Below are 18,962 nucleotides of genomic sequence, written 5' to 3'. Positions count from 1 at the left end.
AATGTGATCTTTTCAGCTGATATGGTGATTTTAGAGAATCAGCCCTAAGCCCCGATAGCCACAGGCTCAACGGAGCTGAATAAATGGGAGGAGAGAGCCAGAGCGGGGAGGGGGCGGCGGGAGGAGAGACCCGATGGGTGGCTCAAGTGTGCCAGCAAAGCCCGGCTCCTGCGAGGGCAGATGGCAGGAGGCAGAAGGATTATAAAGTCCAAAAGCTGCACTCGCAGCCCTGCACGAAGCAGATGTGAGCAGAGAGCGGCGGCGTTTCCCCCCGCGCCGTCAATGCCACGATTATTTTCGCACCGCCGCTGCGCATCTGGGCACCGGGAGCAGCCAGGCTGGGCTGGCACGCACGTCGAGAGCAGCCTCAAGCTGTCCAGGAACAACGAGGAGCTCTTAAACTTACACACCAGCTCCACAAAAACAAGGCTTTTCTCTCCCTGGCACACACAGGCAGAGCTCTACGAGCTGCAAGCCCCGATGTGAGCTCCGAAACCTGCTGGCAGCTGCCACGAGGAGGGCAGGGGCTGCCGCTGAGTTACAGGCACCCCAGCAGGTGCCTCTCCATCCGAATTATCAACAAAATTCTCCCCCGTTCAGCACCCCAGGGATGCGGAGGATGCACACGGCGTGGTCCCCGGCTCTCCCAGGTCTGGCCACTTTTTGCTTTTTGCTTTTTTTCGTTTTTTTTTTTTTTTTTTAAGGAAGCTCAAACAAAAGGGAAAGATGTCGTTGCCACACGAGGAGGCGCAGAGCGTCTCCGCGTGTCAACCATCTGAAATATGCGTTGTCCTTTTCTTCCTTCCCGTCAAGGAGGGGGGGAAAAAAATAAAAAAAATCTGTCACTTCGGGACATCTGCTGTTGGGAAACTTTCCCGCGAGTGCCAGACCGGCAGCGCCGCGAGCACGTCGGGCGCGGCGAGATGCCAGAAGGCTTTCTGCTGGTCACCAAAGGCGCTCGGCGAGCCCAGGGCTCCGTCACGGCTCCGCACAATGCCCTGACAGGCAGTGATGGAAGTGGGGAGAGGAGCTGCTGCACGTTCACACCCGGCCGAGCCGCGGCACGGAGGGGCACGGGAGGCAGCTCGAAAGCCGCCTATTCCCAAGCTGTCTCGCAGCTCGGAGGCAATCAAGATGACTGATCTGGCTCGGGTCAGGGGTCCGGTGCCGCTGACCGGAGATCGGCTTTCCAAAGGCTCCTCTGGAAAATAAAATAAAAAAAAAAAAGCCTGAGAACTGAAGGCGGCCTCTTCATCGATTCGGCAGCACAAAGGAGAAGAGGGGCCCAGCTGGAAGGACAGCAGCGTGCGCGCGCACAGGCGCACAAAGGAGGGAGTGTGATGAAATTAATGCAGAGCGGGCTGCCGCCAGCGCCGAGCCCCTCTGCTGTGCTGGTGGCGGCAGAAACGAGCTGGGGCTAAACGCAGACACCCAGCACCAGCACACCAGCCCCGTGCCCAAACTGAAATTCCCCGGGCTGTGTTATACAGGAGAACGATCCCTTCCCACGTGGATGGGTTTATGTTTAGCAGATCCTGCAGCACGCCGGCCAGGGGCCCAGCCTGGCTCTGCGGTTACAGACTCACCCCATCGGGGTCCCTGGAGGGATGCTGCAGGTCCCAGCGGGGTGCACAGCACTGCAGGAACCATCCCAGCCATCTGCCTGCCCTGTGCTGGATGGAAAGCCTGCAAAGCTGGCCAGAGATGCTGCTCCTTCTTGCACCTCTGGGAGGGGACAGCATGTGGCAGGACAGGGATTTGTCTTACAGCCTCTTTTCTGCAAAATGGGATGCTATCCATGAGCAGCATTGCTCTCGCTCCAGGCAGCACGACAGCGGAACCATTTCATCCCCAAAAGCTGAATCTTTCTGGCTGGCTTCACATCTGGCTTTGCACTGCCTCGTTGTGACACCAAGGACACGCAGTGGATGAGCTGGCTGCCACTCCATCTGTCCTCATGAATCAAGGCTGCAATCACAGACATAAATGAATCCTGTCCTGGTAAAAGGAAAGCTTTTACACCCACAGGACCGCAGGGGAGCACAGAACACCTCGGGAAGAGCTCCTGGAAGGGAGGAGAGATCCCTGCGTTGGTTGTGACAGTGCCAACAGCTGGCAGAGCCCTGCTGCCAAGTGGAAAGCCCCCAGAGCTTTTTTTCCAGCAATGGCCATGGGTGTTGGAGAGGAAAAGGACTCAACCGAATTCCAGGGAGGCTGAGCTTGGGCTGCCCCATGACGGGCTCAGTCCTGCCTCCAAACTCCTCTGTAAGGACCCGTGCTCGCTGGGGGAGGCAGGGCCAGGCGGCCGCCCCGCTGCTCACGCCGAGACCCTCCCTGCGAAGGCAATTAGGAGCCCGCGCAGCCTCCCCACGTGTCTTCCCCACAAAGTCAAAGCCATAAATTATGCTTAAATCAGGAGCAGCTGGTTCACATCCCGGTCCTCCGCGCACGTATTTGTCATGCTTCTGGGAACTGAGCTGGGATTTTCTACGCGGAGCCCTGCCAGAACCACCAAAGGTCTTCGAGCTCCTTGCATAAATGGTGTGCACCTTCCTCAAGGTGTCAAATCCCTACAAAATCAAGAGTTTGGGGGGAGGGTGAGCCCCGAAGGGACCAGGGTTCACCCATTTAACATGGGTTTCATGGTAAAATGCCTCCTTGCAAATGACAGGGTGGAGTTTCCCTGGGTTTGGTACCAAAACAGCTGTCCTGCCTCAGGTGCATGGGTATTCCTGCGGGCAGCCCGCTCTCCCTGTCTGCTGTAGGATTAAGTAACGCCACCAGTGCTAGGAAAGCAAAGTCGTCCTGAGGTTGAACTGCAGAGGAATATTTTCTTTGATGAGCCCTGAGCGTCCACGGCCCTTACAGCGAGTCATTGGCAGAGCCCTAAAACAAGTGGAAACCAGCGAGGAAGAATTTAAAAAGGAGACACTTGATAAGCAAAGGTCAGCGAGGAGAGCAAATGCCACCTGAGCCCGGGTTCTGATGGAGCCTTTTTCCTCTGGAACAAATGAAGTCCCTTAATTACCATTTTGTAAATAAAATCTCCTTGGAAAAATCAATATTTAGAGCCTGCCTCCTCTGAAGATGTTGGCCTTTGTTCCATGCTATTAGGGCAATATAAACCCCACGGTGTGATATACTTCGGGGCTGAAAATTATCCCCCTGAACCTGATTGGGTTAAGGGAAAGAAAGCAGTAAACCTTTCAGAGCAGTAATTCGGGTGCTATTTCATGCTTCCTTGTACGTTTTGAAGTAATAACCTAAAAAGCAGGATTTTCCACGAGCTCACAACTAACGTGGCCAACCAGCACCCCTTCCCCCTGCAGCTTTCAGGCCAGGCTGGCGATGCCAGCTGGGAATTTAGCTGGCAATGCCCACTGCACCTCTCAGGCTGGGGCATTTTGGAGCATGATAAACCCAGATCACCCCATAAAAAATAGGGTCGTGCCATCCCTGATTATCCAAGGGGGACAAATGATGTGGCTGCTGGATATTGGGACGGCTCCACCCAAGTCCAAAAGGCTCCACCGAGTTCTCCATCCCAAAGCAGAGCTGAGAGCAGCATCACGCCCACACTCCCAGCGTCAGCCCCCTCGGTGATTTTTATTCACAGCTTTTAATGGAAAACCCCACAATTCCCTCCACCTGAGCCTTCTTCATGCATTTTTCATCACCAATTACCCGCTGGCCCGGAGCCGCTTTTGATTTTTGCTAATCATCGATTGGGTATTTTGTTCCCACACAGCTGGCACTTCCCAAACACAACCACCACCTCTGGAGGGGGGCACAGCAGAAGGCTGCTCTTTAATGCTAACGTGTCAAGAAGCCGTCAACACATCAGGCGATCAGAGGGACGGCGAGGGAAGAGGTATTTGGTTGGACACAGCCTGCAAGGTTTATTTTACTGCACTGCAAGGCTGGAAATAGCACGGCAAGTGGCTCCGGAGACCTACTTGATGTTGTACAAGCAGCCACAACCAACCTGCAGGGAGTCCAGCCCTAAAGCTGCCATCCCACCTCCACGAGGACGATCTTCTGAAGCCCCCTGACCTTGAGGGTTTGTTCTCCTTGGCTTTGCAGTTCCATGCCCCGTGTCCTGCAGGTCTGGACCTCGCTTCTAGCTGCGTTCGTCTACAAGAGTGAGGTTCCTCATACCAATATATTTCGCAATCAATTAGCACATGATACGATTTGGGATGATTTAGTCTTTTTTAAAAAAAAAAAAAAAAATCCCTTTGGGGGGCATTCAGACCTTTATTGCCATATTAAGCAGAGTTTTAATCCAAATGAATTTTCTAGGAAACCATGTAATCTAATTAAAAAGCTCACGGTGCAGTTTAGCAGCTTCATTACTGGTAGATTCGCGATCCATCTCTACACGGACAAATATTTTCCAAGTGCAATAGGCTGATAAATCCAAGGCGTAATCACAAACCAATTCTGCCTGGAACTAAGTGGGTTACAGCACTTAGTCATGCCCATGGGAATGAAACAAAGGAGAACTTGAAAAAGCTCCAAAAAAAAAACAACCAACAGTCGTTGATCTGTTTCCTCCGATTCCTGGAGGAATCCGTGGCTCCGATTCATGCAGCACCCAGCCATGCTGTACGAGCAGGGGCATTTTTCAGACTGACAGCTTTGGGAACCACCAGGCACGGCCACTTTCCTGAAGCTGAAGGTTGGAGTAGACCAAAACCAGGGTAAAAGAAGCCAAAAGTTGAATGTTACCAAGCACGATGGCTTTAGGGCTTGGTTTTACCATCACGTTGCTCTAGCTTAAGAAGATGCCCCAAGTCATCTGAGCCCCAGCAACAGGCAGAGGGGATAATAATGGGAGAAGATTTCCCTTCTCCCATTTCTGGTCTGTTCATATAAGAGCACACCTGCCTCAGAAACCATGCACTGTAACACCACGAGCCTGTAACGAGTGGCATCTGCGTGTGCATGCACAAAGTTCACCGAAGCTTTCTAAAAACTGCCAGCACGGAAAAAACCTCTGCCCATCAAGATTTTATTACAACCCAAACATCCTTCTTGCAACTCACAGCTTTCCATCCTTCACATAATAAAGCTTAAGAAAGCCTCTCTCAAAACTGAAAGCAAACAGCTGTATTACAGAGAACCTTAAAAAAATAAAACCACTGTTCTCCATACATGCCATAATGCCTGTACAGGCTACACTGAACGTCCAAACCCTCCATGGAGGTGGGGTTGTATTCACGAGATACATTTGTTAACACAGACAGCAGCTATATGACACCACAGAGTACAAATCTCTACCAATAATTTCGGTTTACAACACAGCTCCTATTATTTTTCAGGATATTGTTCAATGCTATTTCCATAGAAACTGTTGTCAACGGGCAATTTTCCCGCTCAGAGCATCTCACCGTATCATTTCCGCGGCACAAACATCCCCGTCCCCTATCACGGAAATTTGTTTGTTCAGTACTCAGAGAGAACACTCTTCCCCGGTGAGATGAAGGGCTGAAGCTCAGTGACAGCCAGCTTCCACGCCGATATTCTCCCAAACGGGGGTAAAGGCGTTTGCACACCCAAGCAGGTGGCTGGGCAGGGGTTAAAGGATGGTTCCTCCACTGCGGTTCAGCATCCTCGCTGCTAGTGTCAAGGGCAGGCTCTGGTCCTTCCAGAAATACCCAGAAGAGGATCAGGACAAAAGAAAACTTTTGCTGGGCTCCCGTATTACCAGTCAAGGTCTATCACTGATATTCTGATATAATAAAGCACGGAGCACTGAAATATAAGCCTACGAAGTGCAGCTGGTAGGACCAGAGAGGATGCTCCAGCATTTTTCTGTATCAGAGCCCAAGTCAAACCCACAGAGCTGCTTCTGAACACCACCACCTTCATGCCAGCCCTTTGCTAACGCAAAAAGCAAGCCAACCTCCCTCCCACTCCCTTTTCTACCGCAGTTAAGATTGTTCAAAATGCTGGCTTTTAATCCAGCGACGCAAATCCTCGGTGCAGGGTGACTCCAGGCTGACACTCCCCCCAAAATCTGGAGCTGCTGAGGCCAGCACGCGGCCACTTACCTGTTGTTATTCTTCAGCTTGATGTGGTCGCTGGTCTCCAGGATCTGCCCGTTCCTCAGCCAAGTGATCTGCGGCGGGGGCTCCCCCTGGGCCACGCAGGTGAAGATGGCAGTGGTCCCCACGGGCCTGGAGATGGACTGGGGGTGCTGCACGAACTCCGCGGGGGCTGCAGGGAAAAACGAGGAGAAGGATGAGAAAAATCACAACGATCTCACTTCGCCCTGGCACAAACCTCGTAGCTTGGCCTTCCGTAAGCCTGGAAACGTGGGGAAGGGAAGTCCTGGTGCTGTCAGATCCAGGGATACGTGGTTAACCCACAGCACAAGCAGCAGGTAGCATAAAACAGAAAGCGTGCGTGGTGTTTTGCTGAGCGTGGCACCGAGCACATCCATCACCCTGGCAGCAATCAGCCCTGACTAGAGAAGCTTGCAAAAATCAGCATGCACGGACAGCGCAAAGGATGCTGAGGAAGGAAGGAAGACAGCGACTGCGTGCTGGAATGATGGTGCTGGTGGGTGGGAAGTCCTGCTCAACGGCACAGCAACGCCCCATGGCCTCACCCAAAGGACCCATACAGCATTAGCAAACTGTTTGACAATAGATTGTAATTTCTGTCCCCAGGAAATATCAGATTTGCTGCAGATTCTCCTGATGGCAACAGACTAGGGAGCCCTTTTTACCCCAGATCTGCAGCCCAGGACCCTTTTGGTCCTGCAAAACCTTGGAGAAGACTCCACAGAGCCTGTAATCGCTGCTCACCCCAAGACCAAATGTTTTTTACCTTCAACATCAGGCTTTGTAAACAGAAAGCGATTTCTCCCACTTCCAGCAGCTCAGAATAGATTTAAAATCATTTATCAGAATAAAGCAGGGTACCAGCCTACAGAAAGCACAAGGCAAAACACTGCCAAAGAGGTGAGTTTATCCAAGCAGTTACGCTTCAGAGGGCAAAGTGATAAATACACTCCACGTTGCTGCTGGGACCCAACATCCCGCGGAACCAGCAGCAGCCACAATGAAGACAAACAGATGAGAGGCACGGGCCCGTAATGAATTTACCAACCAGCATCACACAATGGATGGCCAGCATTAAATTTTTCCACAAAAATGCCAGGAAGGAACAGAAATGCACTGCAGAGCTGCTCTGCCTTGCAGGAGCCCCCTCGTTCATTTTTAATAATCAAAAGGAAGCGGAGCATGGCAGCCCTGACTTGTGTCAGCTAACGAACCCGATCCCAGCAGCCTGACGGGCACACATCTCCAGAGCCTCCTGCTAAACTTCCCCCTGCTTTTGCAGGAGCAATTTTTTGGCAAGTGGCCGTGCACCTCCCTGCTTCCATCCCGCAGGTTGTGCCCACGGTGCTCGTAGGTGCAAAACACGATGCCAAGGATGGGCACAGCCAGCTCCCAGCTCCCGGTGCTGGTGGCTTCGTTAAGGATCCTGAGCTCTTTACTCTTTTCTGTGCTGAATTTAAGCCTTAAACAGCAACCCCAATACCTCTGCTGACAAATTCCAGCCCGCAGCCCAGGCTCGCACCGCCAGCAAGGCACGGAGATGGGAGAACCATCAGGAAACGCAGCGATGCCCGGCTCTGCCAGCAGCAAGGGGGGGTGAAAACAAGGCAACCATTGTCAGCAGAGCCTTCAAAACCCCGGCCTTGAGATGGGCACTCATTTAGGAGATGGGATCTCATTTTTCCGCGTAGCTTTCAGGAGGAAATGAAGCGTGGAGCGGAGAACACTGGTGACCATCTGGCCATTCACAGCCCATCAGTTTGTTATGACACCAAACACATAATAAAGCACAAAAGATTGCGCAGGAGGTAGAGGGAAAGCGCTTTGATTTTCTTCTTCTTTTTTTTTCTTTTTTTCTTTTTTTTTTCCCCTTCCCTTGCCACTGAAGCCTGCTCGTCCCTTGCACCACACGCACGGCCTGGCTCCCTTCAGCACTCGGGCCCTTCCTCCGCTCCCCCCGCGAGGCTTTTTCATTCTCCGCCCGGCACAAAGCCATATTCAAATGGCTGCGCCGGGATCTTAAAGAGAAAAATGGCAACTTTCTTCTGGGAGAGCCTCACAAAAAGAGATCAAAGGAGCCTAAACGGCCAGGGGAGGGCAGGGAGGGAGGGAGCGGGGGATTGAGGCCTTATCCTCTGGAGGGAGGAGGAATTCCCAGGAAGATAATCAGATGATCTGAAGGAGAGGCTGAGACGGGAAAGGCTGGAGCGAGAGCAATGGGGACACCTCTGGGGATGCTGTTATAGGGTGAGGACCACCACTGACAGCCCGCAGTGGGGTGGAGGTGGCAGCAGGAGGGAGGCCGTGCTCTCAGCCCCAGCTAACTCCTTACAGCAGGAACTGTGGCTCTTTCTGCCCGTCTTTCCCACATTATAAAACTCTGCCGCCTTCAAAAGGCGTGGGGGGAAGTGAATTTGTGCCTCTGGGCACTTCAAGGGCCCTGCATAAAGGCAGCGAGTACCTGGCCTGGCAATGCTTTGAGGGCGCTCCCATTGTCCCAGCCCCGTGCTCACTTCCTCTCCAGCCAGGCTTTTGCTGGCCTCCTCTTTGCTTTTCTTCCCTTTTTCGGATGTAATTTGCATCGCTGACGTCTCCACAAAGATAAAACCCCCCGGTCTCCCGTGTCAGTCATTATTGGGGTTTTCTTCCCAGACAAACCTACCAGCACTCATTTGTACCTCTCAGCTGGAAAATTCCGGCGGAATGAGCTTCAGAGGGAGGGGGGAGAAAACCTGGGATGAGTCCAGCTGCTCCCCTGGGGACGGCCAGGCCCCCAAAACAGGAACATTTCGTGGATGGCAGCACGGGTTCAGCTCCTGGCTGCATTTCTCCATACCACCCCCACTCATCCTGATCACAGAAGCAACTCCCTTCCACGCTGAAGGGCTCTGATGACCGTTTTCTTTTCCAATTCTTCTGTTTGCCTTTTCCAGTTCTGAGGACAAATTCTTATCTTGGTTTTCCAGGCGAAAATCCACAGAAATCCTGTCCCAAATGAACTTCAGCTCTAGGGCAGCTGCTGGGGGGTGAAGGTCAGCTCTCCAAAGAGCCTAAAAACTGCTGATCAGTAGCGACGAGAAGTTGTGCTACCCTCTCCCCTCTCACCCAACTGCTAACTGAAGCAGCCAACAGCATTCAATAGCTGCATTTTTACAGCTTCATTGATTTTTCAAGGAATTTCTTTCGGCTCTGCCCGCCTGATACCTGGACATCAGCTTTGCCTTCGGGTTCACGGCCTCAGCTGCATGCAGCACGTGCAGAGCCGTCCTGCAGCAGCTCTGAAGGGTTTGTCTCAGTACCACCAGGTTGCTCGCAATGCCTGGGCTCTGTTTCTCTTAACAAGGGGACCCTGAGGTCCCCTCATTACACTGCTCACCCAAAAATGCAGCAGGAAAAGAAACTGCAACTTTTCCCCTCCTGCTAGCACCTGGGACTCAGCAGGAGCACACAGCCCGGTACAAATTCTCTTCCTGCATCACTCCCTGATGCTGCCACGGTAAAAGGGAAGAGGGATGCCAGCACCCAGGGACTGCAGCCTCTGCACAGGCTCCCAGGACCTGTCAGGTGAGCGTCAGGGCTGGAGCAGGGCACTTTCCCCATCACCAGCATGAAAGGTTCAATTAGCCTGCTCCGGCAGGAGGTGTGTAATTTTAGATTCAGGATATCATCAGTCAATAGTTAATGAGTGAACTGATGAGAGCGCGAGATGCTTTAAGTGGACTAGCTTGAAGAGGAGGTGAGTGCCTGTAATCAGGGGCGGATTACTGCCATTCAGAGCACGCTGCCAGCTGGGTTTGCCTTCTGAAATACTTGCCTGGCTCCCCTCACCATGGAGACTGGTTGCACGGAGCATGTGGAGGGGATTTGCTTGGTTTCTTGAGTGCTGATCTCTGCTCTGGGCTGAATCACCCTCTACAAGTGACATTTCAGGGCAGTTGCTGTGGGGAAGGGGAGCAGCCCGCACTCCTGCTTTACCCACATTGGAGCAAAGAGCTCAGATGCAGCGTCAACTGCAACAGCAAAGGGTCTTGCTGACTTCCTGGAAATGGTTTTAGACTTACTTGGGCCAATTCAGGTCAGGGAGCAATACTCTGAGTGAGATCCACTGCTGGGTGTCACTGCAGCTGTGATATCCATCATGCAGAGGCAGCCCATAAGAGAACAGTGCCCATGTCACTAAGAGCCATGCAGAGGGTAAGAGGTGATTTGGCTGAATAATTCAGCCCGTGCTGTCGAGCCAAATACCTCGAGGAGGTGGGCAGCCACTGCCACCCAGCAGCTGAGGCCTCAGTTCAATGATACTCGGTCACCACTCACCTATTTGGCTCTTTTCTACACAAAACCACGTGTAGGAAAGAAGTGCTTTGTCTGACGCCATCAGAGAAGCCCACACCAACCCATCACAGTGCCCAGGAGGCAGGCAGAGACCATGCAAAGAGCACAGCAAAGCGGGCATCGTGGCTCTGCCAGACCCTTTTTGCTCACCTTGCACCACGAGCCGGCCCTGCGCGGTCCGTCGCACCCGCGTGCCGGGTTTGTTGGCGGCGCACACGTAGATGCCCGAATGCTGCACGGTGAGGTCCGAGATCATGAGGTTTCCCGTGCCCAGCACCTGGATCCCCTCCACGCCAATGGGGCGGCCGTCTGAAAGAGAGAGAAGAGGGTAAGGGTCACATCCGGAGCCTTCGTGTGCAGTGCCCCAGTGCACAGTCCTTGGTGAGGTCTGATTTAAGTCCTTATGGAGTGGCACCGTGCTCTGTCACTGGGATTTGCCAGGTAAAGGCAACGGGTTTTAGCCGATGCTCTTAGCAGAGCTGCCTTCTGGAGGAAACCAGGATCCTCAGCTAAGCGTTTGCCCGAAACCACACTCTGTGCTTGGAAAACTAAGGCACCATCACAGGAAATTTGGAAGCTTTAACGTGCTCAGGTTAAGATGAAGCTCCCAGAACGCTTTCCAATAAAGCAGTAAAACCAAAAGAAATCATATCAATTTCCATGAGCCATTGATACATCGGGCTGACCAAGGATCCAGCCAGCTCAACAGCCTGTTGCCCACAGAGGTAGATGCTCTGGGCAGGAGAGCAGCCACCCCACAGCAGTACGCCCCTGCTGCACCCTCCCAGCCACGAGCAATTTATGGCTTGGGGATTTCCTGGGCTAGAAGTGGTGCTTTTTTGTCTGCTGACCCTCGATGGATCTGTCTCGTTGCTTTTGGAAACTATGTGAACACTGGGTTTTCAGTTCCTTCGCTCCTGAACACACAGAAGAGCCCAGAGCCAAGGAGCCCAGCTCTGACGCTGGACTCCAGCACAAGGTTTTGAAGCACTTGAAGTGCTTACCGTGAAATAGCAGTATCAGAGAATTCGCCTTTTTCCATCAAAGCCTCTTTCCACTGGAGAATTCCCAGCCAGCTCTAATTACAATGTGTTTCATTAGTATCAGGCTATTGCTTTTTATTGTTTCATTGGTTTGTGTTTTAAGACACTGTCTGACAAAGGCAGCTCTAAATCAATCCTAGCATGTGTCAGGGTGTCTGAGCAGAGGGGCAGGGCAGGGAGCACTTTTGCTGGAGGAGCAGTTCAGGAGAGCACACGTTCATCAGCTGGGAAGCAGCAATCCAGTTCCTCTCCTACGTTGGCTCAGGGAGGAGTTTAAGGAGCTTACAGAAATGGAGAGGCAAGAACCAGCCTTAGTGATTGCCCCATCTGAACATCCCAAGGGACTGCCACACGTGTGCTCCCCAGCAGCAGCACAGACACTTCAAAGTTGGGCTTGGTAAAAGGAAAAAATCCATCCCATTATCCCCAAGGATTTCTTTCAGAGCTCCTGCTGTACCCAAAAACGGACCTGGCTCTCCAGACTGTGAGAGACAAAGTTGTGGTTTTGCAACAGAAGGTGTTTCTGCAGCACTGTGCTAGGAAACACGGGCAAAACGGGGACTGAAAGCTACCCTGCACTCCCTCAACACCTCTCCTGCCACGCTCTCTGCATTGTTTTTCAGGAAATTTTTAGACTTGAAGGATTCCTTGCTTCATTAGGCAGGCAATGCCAGATCACTTCATTATTTGCATTGCAAAGAAAAATGCTTGGGTCTTCTAGACAGAGAAAAACAATGTCATTAAATGATTAAACGATCACATAGCTGGCCAAGCCACCGCAGCAGTAAATGGCTCGGTCATAAAAAGGACAGTAAAACATGACCTGTCCCGCATTTAATGAGCAATAAGAAGGAACCATTTCCTTCAAACATCATTTGAACTGAAGTGTAAAGAGGCCTGAATTAAATTCAAATTGAACTTGATTTCATCTCTTAAGTCAGACCTTTAGCAAGTCCGTATTTACAATAGGTGTAAAAATCAAATCTCCCTCTCGAGGGAGGGACGGGATCAGTGAAAGATGGGAAGTGTCCCCACCTGGATGCTCCATCACATCGTTGCCTTAAGAAATACCACAGAAATGTGACTTGAATGTCAGCAGATTTACTGTACTATTTACAATGTGCTACATAATTTAAGCACAAAAGACCCAGCCTGCAGCAGGCACTCTGCACAGGCCGAATACCTGTACATCCTCCGCTGTCTCTCCAGCTCCAACTATTAATTACAAGGGTGATGCTCTGAAGAAACGTCTCCTGCCAGCCAAGCATCTTTCATTTCCCTGAAGAACAAAGCCCTCTGTGCTCAGAAATCCCAAGGGCACTGCCATCTGATTTGGGGAACGTGGCTACTTCCAGCAGCCGGACAGGATCACTGTGCCAGATCAGCCCACAGGCTTCTTGCTCCATTGCTGCTTTCCAATAAGTCCTGGAAAAGGTTTCTAGAGCAACATCTGCACTTTTTAATCCTGTTTTTCTTACAGGGAGAACTGAGTGGCTTGGATCAAGGGATTCAGACCCCACAAACCCACCTTTCTGGCACTGCTTTCCATCACCAAGTCATCTCTCCATGGTGGAGACCCAGAAGGCTGCAAAAGCTAACCCTGTTGCTCAGTCCCTGAAGCTCTCTGGACCCACGCAGGCTTGAAACTTGTTCACTTACTATGACCTTCCCCTTTTTATGAACTCAAAAGCAGAAGATTGAAGGCCTGAGAACAAACCAGTTTAGGGGGAAATGTCTGCCAGATCATCTCAGTCCCCAGCTGAAGAGGAATGAAGGTTCAGCCAGTTGAGAAGAGCCGCCGGTGACTGATTACTAAATCAGACCGTTCTCCAAGTGGGAGATGCTCCCAAATAACATCCAGCTCTGGACAAGCAGAGGTCTCCAGATTTCCCGTTGGGGTGAAGTCCGGGGCTTGTGAGCCCCGTTATTTCTTTTCCTAGGTGTATGTGATGCTTTCTGGAGCCCGCTCTCCGCCTGCTCAGCCGGTGATTGGCACAGCGGCACCAATTACGGGGCCCCGAGAAAACGTGCCGGGCGATATGAATATGCAACAACACCAACGCCTTTCTTTTGGAAGGAGCGAGCAGAAAGAAAGTAACAACTTTCTAATGTTGATCATTTAGGTCTTTTGTGAATTCTTTGTATTGTGCCATAGTAGCCTTCCACTTTGGAGACGCATGGGTCTCCTGCTCTGTCCGACACCGGGCACGGCGGATTAGCATATTTAGAGTACATTGCAACAGTTGACTATTCAGGATGTGAAGTGGTGAAATTTACTCTATTATTTCTAAACACTTACAGGAACGGCGCTCCTGTCAACCAGTCAGCCATCTATTGCAAGCTTCTGTGTCCAATAAGTTACCAATTAATTGGCTCCTGCAATTGTTGCATGGTTTACTTTTTGAATGGCTCCCTCTTTAGTAATTTCCTTCCCATTGTGCGACCCTTTCTGACAACTTCTGTATAACGCTATCAGATAATCACTGTCTTTTCTTTTTCGCCTCACTTTTCTATATCTCTCTAAATAGTGTATTATTCTGCCCTGGTACCTTTTATGGAGGCCAGCTCAGTGGCCTGTCACTTAAAGGGTAAGGATACATTAAAATCGTCATTCATTCAAAAGGCTTTGCAGTAAGTGCCCAGGATATTCATTTGTGCACGCATACAGGTCCCTGCCTGAAGTGCGTAGCTCTGAAAGGAAAAGCCCTATCTCCCCTGAACAAACCCTTAATGATTTTACGTTTCTCTCAGAGCCTGCTCCCTAATGAATGTTGACATTTCATGCGCTGCGAGACACAGGAATTCTGTTTGTGGTCAGGGGCTACAACATATTCCCAAGGAAATTAAATTCAAAATTGATTGTGTGACACTCAAAAACCGGCCCAGAATTCGAATGATTTCCTTTAAGCAAAATATAGCTGCCTCTCCCCCTGAAAACCGGCCAGGTTTTCGCAAAGCCAAAGCAAAAAGTGCAAATGTTGCTTTCCCTTGCAACTGAAAGCTGAAAAAGCAAAATTGTTCTTTGCTGCTTTCTGATAGAAGAAATGCCACAACGTCAAAACTGTGAGCGAAAGGGTTCAAACAGATACTCCAAAATGGCAACAAGCCCTGTGCACAGATCTGGTGTAATGGCAACACCGTGGTTGAGGTTTCCCTCGAGCAAGCAAGAGAGATGTTCACATAGAAGTGAGCTTTACATTTTAATTATTGTGCCTCTTTAAGATTTGTGGCCATGGATTTTATTATTTCTTGGAGTGGATGAAGGCTTTTTTGCAAGGTAAGTTGGAAAATTACCTTGGAAAAAAAATAAAATTGGTTATTTAAGCTGAACCAAGTCTGCCAGAAGAACCTGAGGAAGGAGACCCTCATAGGGGAGGAACCTACCTGTAGAGGACAGATGCTCAGAGAACCTCCCTGCCCAACATAACCCCTCTCCCACCTCCAGATGACACAGACACGGCTTCTGAAATCACTACCAAGAGTCTCTTTGCCACTTCGGAGCTCTAAATCTGCTGCTTTGCTGCAAGGCCACGTGGGGAGGGTATTTATTTTTGGTGGAAGGCAATGCTGAGCTCACGCCATCCAGGCAAACCTAGCACGAAGCTATTACATCTTCATTACTGCACTGCTCTTTAGAGACAAGTGTTTTGAAGAAGGTAATAAGCACTTATAATTAAGGCAATTATAACGTAGTTTATTATAGTTGAGCTCTAACGTAGAGCTGCCTTGTGTCCAAGAGAGCCAAAACAGTGATACAGCTCGTCTGGGGAATTTTTAAAACAGCATCAATCTGATGGTTATGGCTCTGGAGGAAAAATAAGAAGGTAGCAGACACAAGTTGGTTTTATAAGCCACCAGAGGAAGCAAGCTGGAGGGGAAGCATGGAGAAATGGTGTGAGTGCTGCTGGATGCGTGTCCTTGTCCCCTGCAGATGGCTCTGAGTGGGAAGTCACCGTCCCATAAGCCAGGCCAGACCCCATTAGCACAGCCCTCGGAGAGCCACGGGGGCAAAGCCCTGCACCCAGCACTGCTTTATGGGGCCGGATTATCCCTGCTCGTGCTTCACAGCCACCTCGGGTGACTCGGGGAGATTAGCTTCGAAAAACAACGTGACCCCGCAGAGCACGAGGGCTTGGGAAATGCTAACTGAGCCCAACCCCACAGCGTGCTCACACAGTTGCGAGCTCCAGAAGATAAATGAAAAGCCGTCAGCTCTTTGCTCGGCACGGATTTCTGTTGGGCGGTGGAAGTGTTGCTCCGCACAAAGTATTTTCTGAGCTACTACCACGGTATAAGCCTAAAAGAGCCCTCGCTTTTGGACAGGGAGAAACTGCACTTTGCTTGTGTGATGCCATCAGACCCTGGCTCTGGTTTCCATGCTTATTAAAAACCATCACCGACCCCAGCAGCAAGCATCTGTATTTTCAGAGCTTCAGACACTCTACCTTAAGCTCTCTCTGCCCCCTAAGATTTTTTTCCAACTCCCTGAACAGGCAGCGAGTTTCTTTCAAGTCTGTTTCACGTGGAAGACGTGTTTGTGTACGCTTCTGCTTCTCTGGGCCAACAGTGGTGATGTTTTTGATGCAGCTGAAGAAGACGCTGTCACTCAGGGAACGCTAAAATTATCACCTTTCAGGAAACATCTACGGGTTTAACCAGCCCCCTTCTCTAACCGCTACACACACGATCTTGGCAGGGAGGAAAAAAAAAAACTGAGCGCAGACAAGATAAAAAGCACTTCAAGCCTACAATTAATCCCCGTAGGAAAGGAAAGGGTGGATCACTTGTTGCGTGGGACACTCCCTGGCATCACCAATTTGCTACGTGGTGGCAATGGAGAGGAGGAAGGAATCCTTGGGCTTACCCAGGCGGCTCCAGGAGACGATGGGCCGGGGATTGCCGGTGGCGATGCACTCCAGCACCGCGGTCTGGTGCACCGTCAGCGTCAGGTTCTCCGGTCCGACGAGAATCATGGGGTCCTTGTAAACTGTGGAGTGGGAGCCTGCAAGGACAGCATCACTGTTAGAAGGCATCCCCGGGGCCTCGGGACATCCTCTCTTATTGAACGGAGCCACAGAGGGCTTCACCCATCCTCTAGGTATCAATGAGGCGTTTGGTGTAATCCCCAATAAATCCGAGATGCACATGAAACAGAGGGAGCACGGTATTTAGGAGGCTGTTGCATTTTCTGAATTTTCCAGAATTGCTATTTCTGGGGGAAATTCAGCCACACCCAGCCCCAGGCACTGCTCTAAGCACCCACATACGGGCAGCACAGGGAAGAAACCTTGCTGCGAGCTGCAGTGAGCAGACCTGCAGGTTGGATGTGGTTTGCAGGGAGGACACAAGCTACAGGACAGCTTGTGCAGACTTACACAGACATTATGCAAATAAATGAAAGAGCTGCTTCACCTTGCAGCATCTCGGTTTGCTAATTAATCTGTGTGCTCCATAATGCATAAATTTACCTCTGTGCAAGCCTCCTCTGTTGCTGCTGGTGTCATTTGCTCCAAAAACCCTGCCCTGGGACACAGAGGGAAGTGCAGGTGGCAGTCTCTGTCTCCTGCTGGGCATCTTTTTGAGAGGAAACTCCAGAAATTGTTTATTTGCACTACGGTAGCACCAACAGGCAGCAGCCGAGATTGAAACCCGTCACACAAGATGATGCACGGACCCATAAAATAAACCCATAAAAATAAAGGACACTGGAAACTAGACAACCACATTTCACCGGACAAAAGGAGACTGCAAGGACCAAACTATCATCCCGTGTCAGGTACAGCACAGCTGAACCTGCATCTCCTGGGCCACCAGAAAGCGCCTTACCCCTGGGCCAAAGCTCCTTTTGGCCTCCACTCCAGTTTTTGGGGAGCAGAAGCAGAGGAAAGTGAGATATTCTCAGTTCTCCATCAGCAGGAGACAACAACCTCTGCGTTAGCCTTCTCCCTTTATGCTCTCCCTTGCTGATGAGATCTGGGTTGCACGCCAGAAATGCCGAGGTCAAGCAGTGTTTAAGGAATTTAAACAATCTGACAGCTGCTGCTGGCAAAAAATGTTCCGTGCACCTGCAGAGAGGAATACTTGGGCTGCTCTTCTCCCCCGAGCAAGACTGGGGCACGGGGGAGGCTGGAGCAGAGCCCTGCCACCAGCAGGGCTTTGCTGTAGGGTCCACCCCGCACCGCCTCCTGGACACGGCCGTTCCCAAAAGCTTGTTAAAAAGCAAATCGATGCCCCAAAAACAACCTGCGAGGGCTCTCCCCATGCTTTTTAACATCACCCTCTTGCAGCACCTCAGGGGTTGAAATGAGGGTGGCAGCAGGAGGATCGCTCAGCACGGATCCGAGCGGCTCGCTGGTTTACCAGCCCTCCGGGGGCTGCTCGGGGAGCGACAAAGCCACTCCAAGGCTGCGTCTAAAATGGGCAAAATCCAAGAAAAATCACCGTGTCGGCGTGACTTAAGAGCTGACTCTCGCCGAACGCATTTCACCGCGAGCCATAAAATGCAGATTTTTTGATGAGAAGCAGAATGCACAATAAATTCATATGACCGGCTGCTTAACCCCAAGGGATCTGAAAAACAATACCTCCCCCCTCGGTACCTCGGCGTGCCTCTAAAAGCCATGTCAATTTATTGTTCTATATCACAATGGTAAACGTCCATGCTTAGAATAACACGATATTATCATCGTATTATATACTGATTGCAGGATTTCAAAACGCTGAAAAATGAAATGAAATGTCCAAGGTCACCCAAGAAGATCGGCAGACGGGAGCTGGGAGCAGAGCAGGATTTATAAAACTCCCCGTTTGGCCAACAACAAAAATCACATGCTTTGATTTACGCTCCTCAATATGCAGGCAGGTTCCTGGGTGTGGGATCAGCTCCCTGAGTTTGGGCAAACCTTGCCCATCTCTGGGACCTGCACTTCCATCACTGCTGAGCCTGATGCTGGTGGCAGTGGCAGCTCCTGTGGGTCCCCTGAAGGGACGGTGACCCAGGAGGGACACAGCTGCCCCCTGAGCATTGGGGAGGTTTCCTTCTCCTACCAGGACACTCTTTGGTGCAGGGGCAGGAAGGGAGGAGTGAGAAAACGAGGGGCTCTCAGTAGGCAGGTGCTGCTGAAGGAGCACGACGGGGGTTTGGGCAAGCTGGGGGGGATTTATTTCGAAAGGGAAAAAGCCTCTAATGATGCAGGCAGTCCCCGGGGGCTCTGCCAGCAGCAATCCTGGCGAGGGTGGGGAGGTTCCCGGCACCGTCAGGCACTCTAGGAGGGATGGGAGCATCGCTGGCACGGGCTGTTAGATCTTGATCAAAAGGACAGCAGCAGAGAGAGACGCGGCTCGTGCTGAAAAGGTGTCAGTGCAGAGAGGCAGGCGGTCCCCTGCGAGCAGCTCCGCTAAGCAGGCACTTGAAAATAATCAATCAGTAGGGCTGGAAGACAGATCTGTGCTGGGAGAGGGAGGGAAGTGCTGCGGGCAGGCTCCTTCCTCCCCTGCAGCAGCCAGCCTCCTC

At 51.3% G+C, this 18,962-nt stretch overlaps 1 protein-coding gene across 1 annotated transcript in view; it reads right to left on the bottom strand.

The window, feature by feature from the left end:
* The window catches only part of IGDCC3 (immunoglobulin superfamily DCC subclass member 3), an 84,907-nt gene that overhangs the window by 17,074 nt on the left and 48,871 nt on the right, over window positions 1-18,962 (bottom strand). The window contains exons 5-7 of the mRNA XM_068696416.1: window positions 16,314-16,451; window positions 10,557-10,715; window positions 6,057-6,222 (exon numbers count right to left, since the gene is read on the bottom strand). Of these exons, the coding sequence (XP_068552517.1) occupies window positions 6,057-6,222; window positions 10,557-10,715; window positions 16,314-16,451 (463 nt within the window). The remainder of the gene's footprint in view (window positions 1-6,056; window positions 6,223-10,556; window positions 10,716-16,313; window positions 16,452-18,962) is intronic.

This window comes from Anas acuta, chromosome 12, assembly GCF_963932015.1.
Source record: "Anas acuta chromosome 12, bAnaAcu1.1, whole genome shotgun sequence".
NCBI lineage: Eukaryota > Metazoa > Chordata > Aves > Anseriformes > Anatidae > Anas > Anas acuta.
The sequence above is the reverse complement of the archived record's forward strand: the minus strand, read 5'-3'. Positions and strand labels throughout refer to the sequence as shown.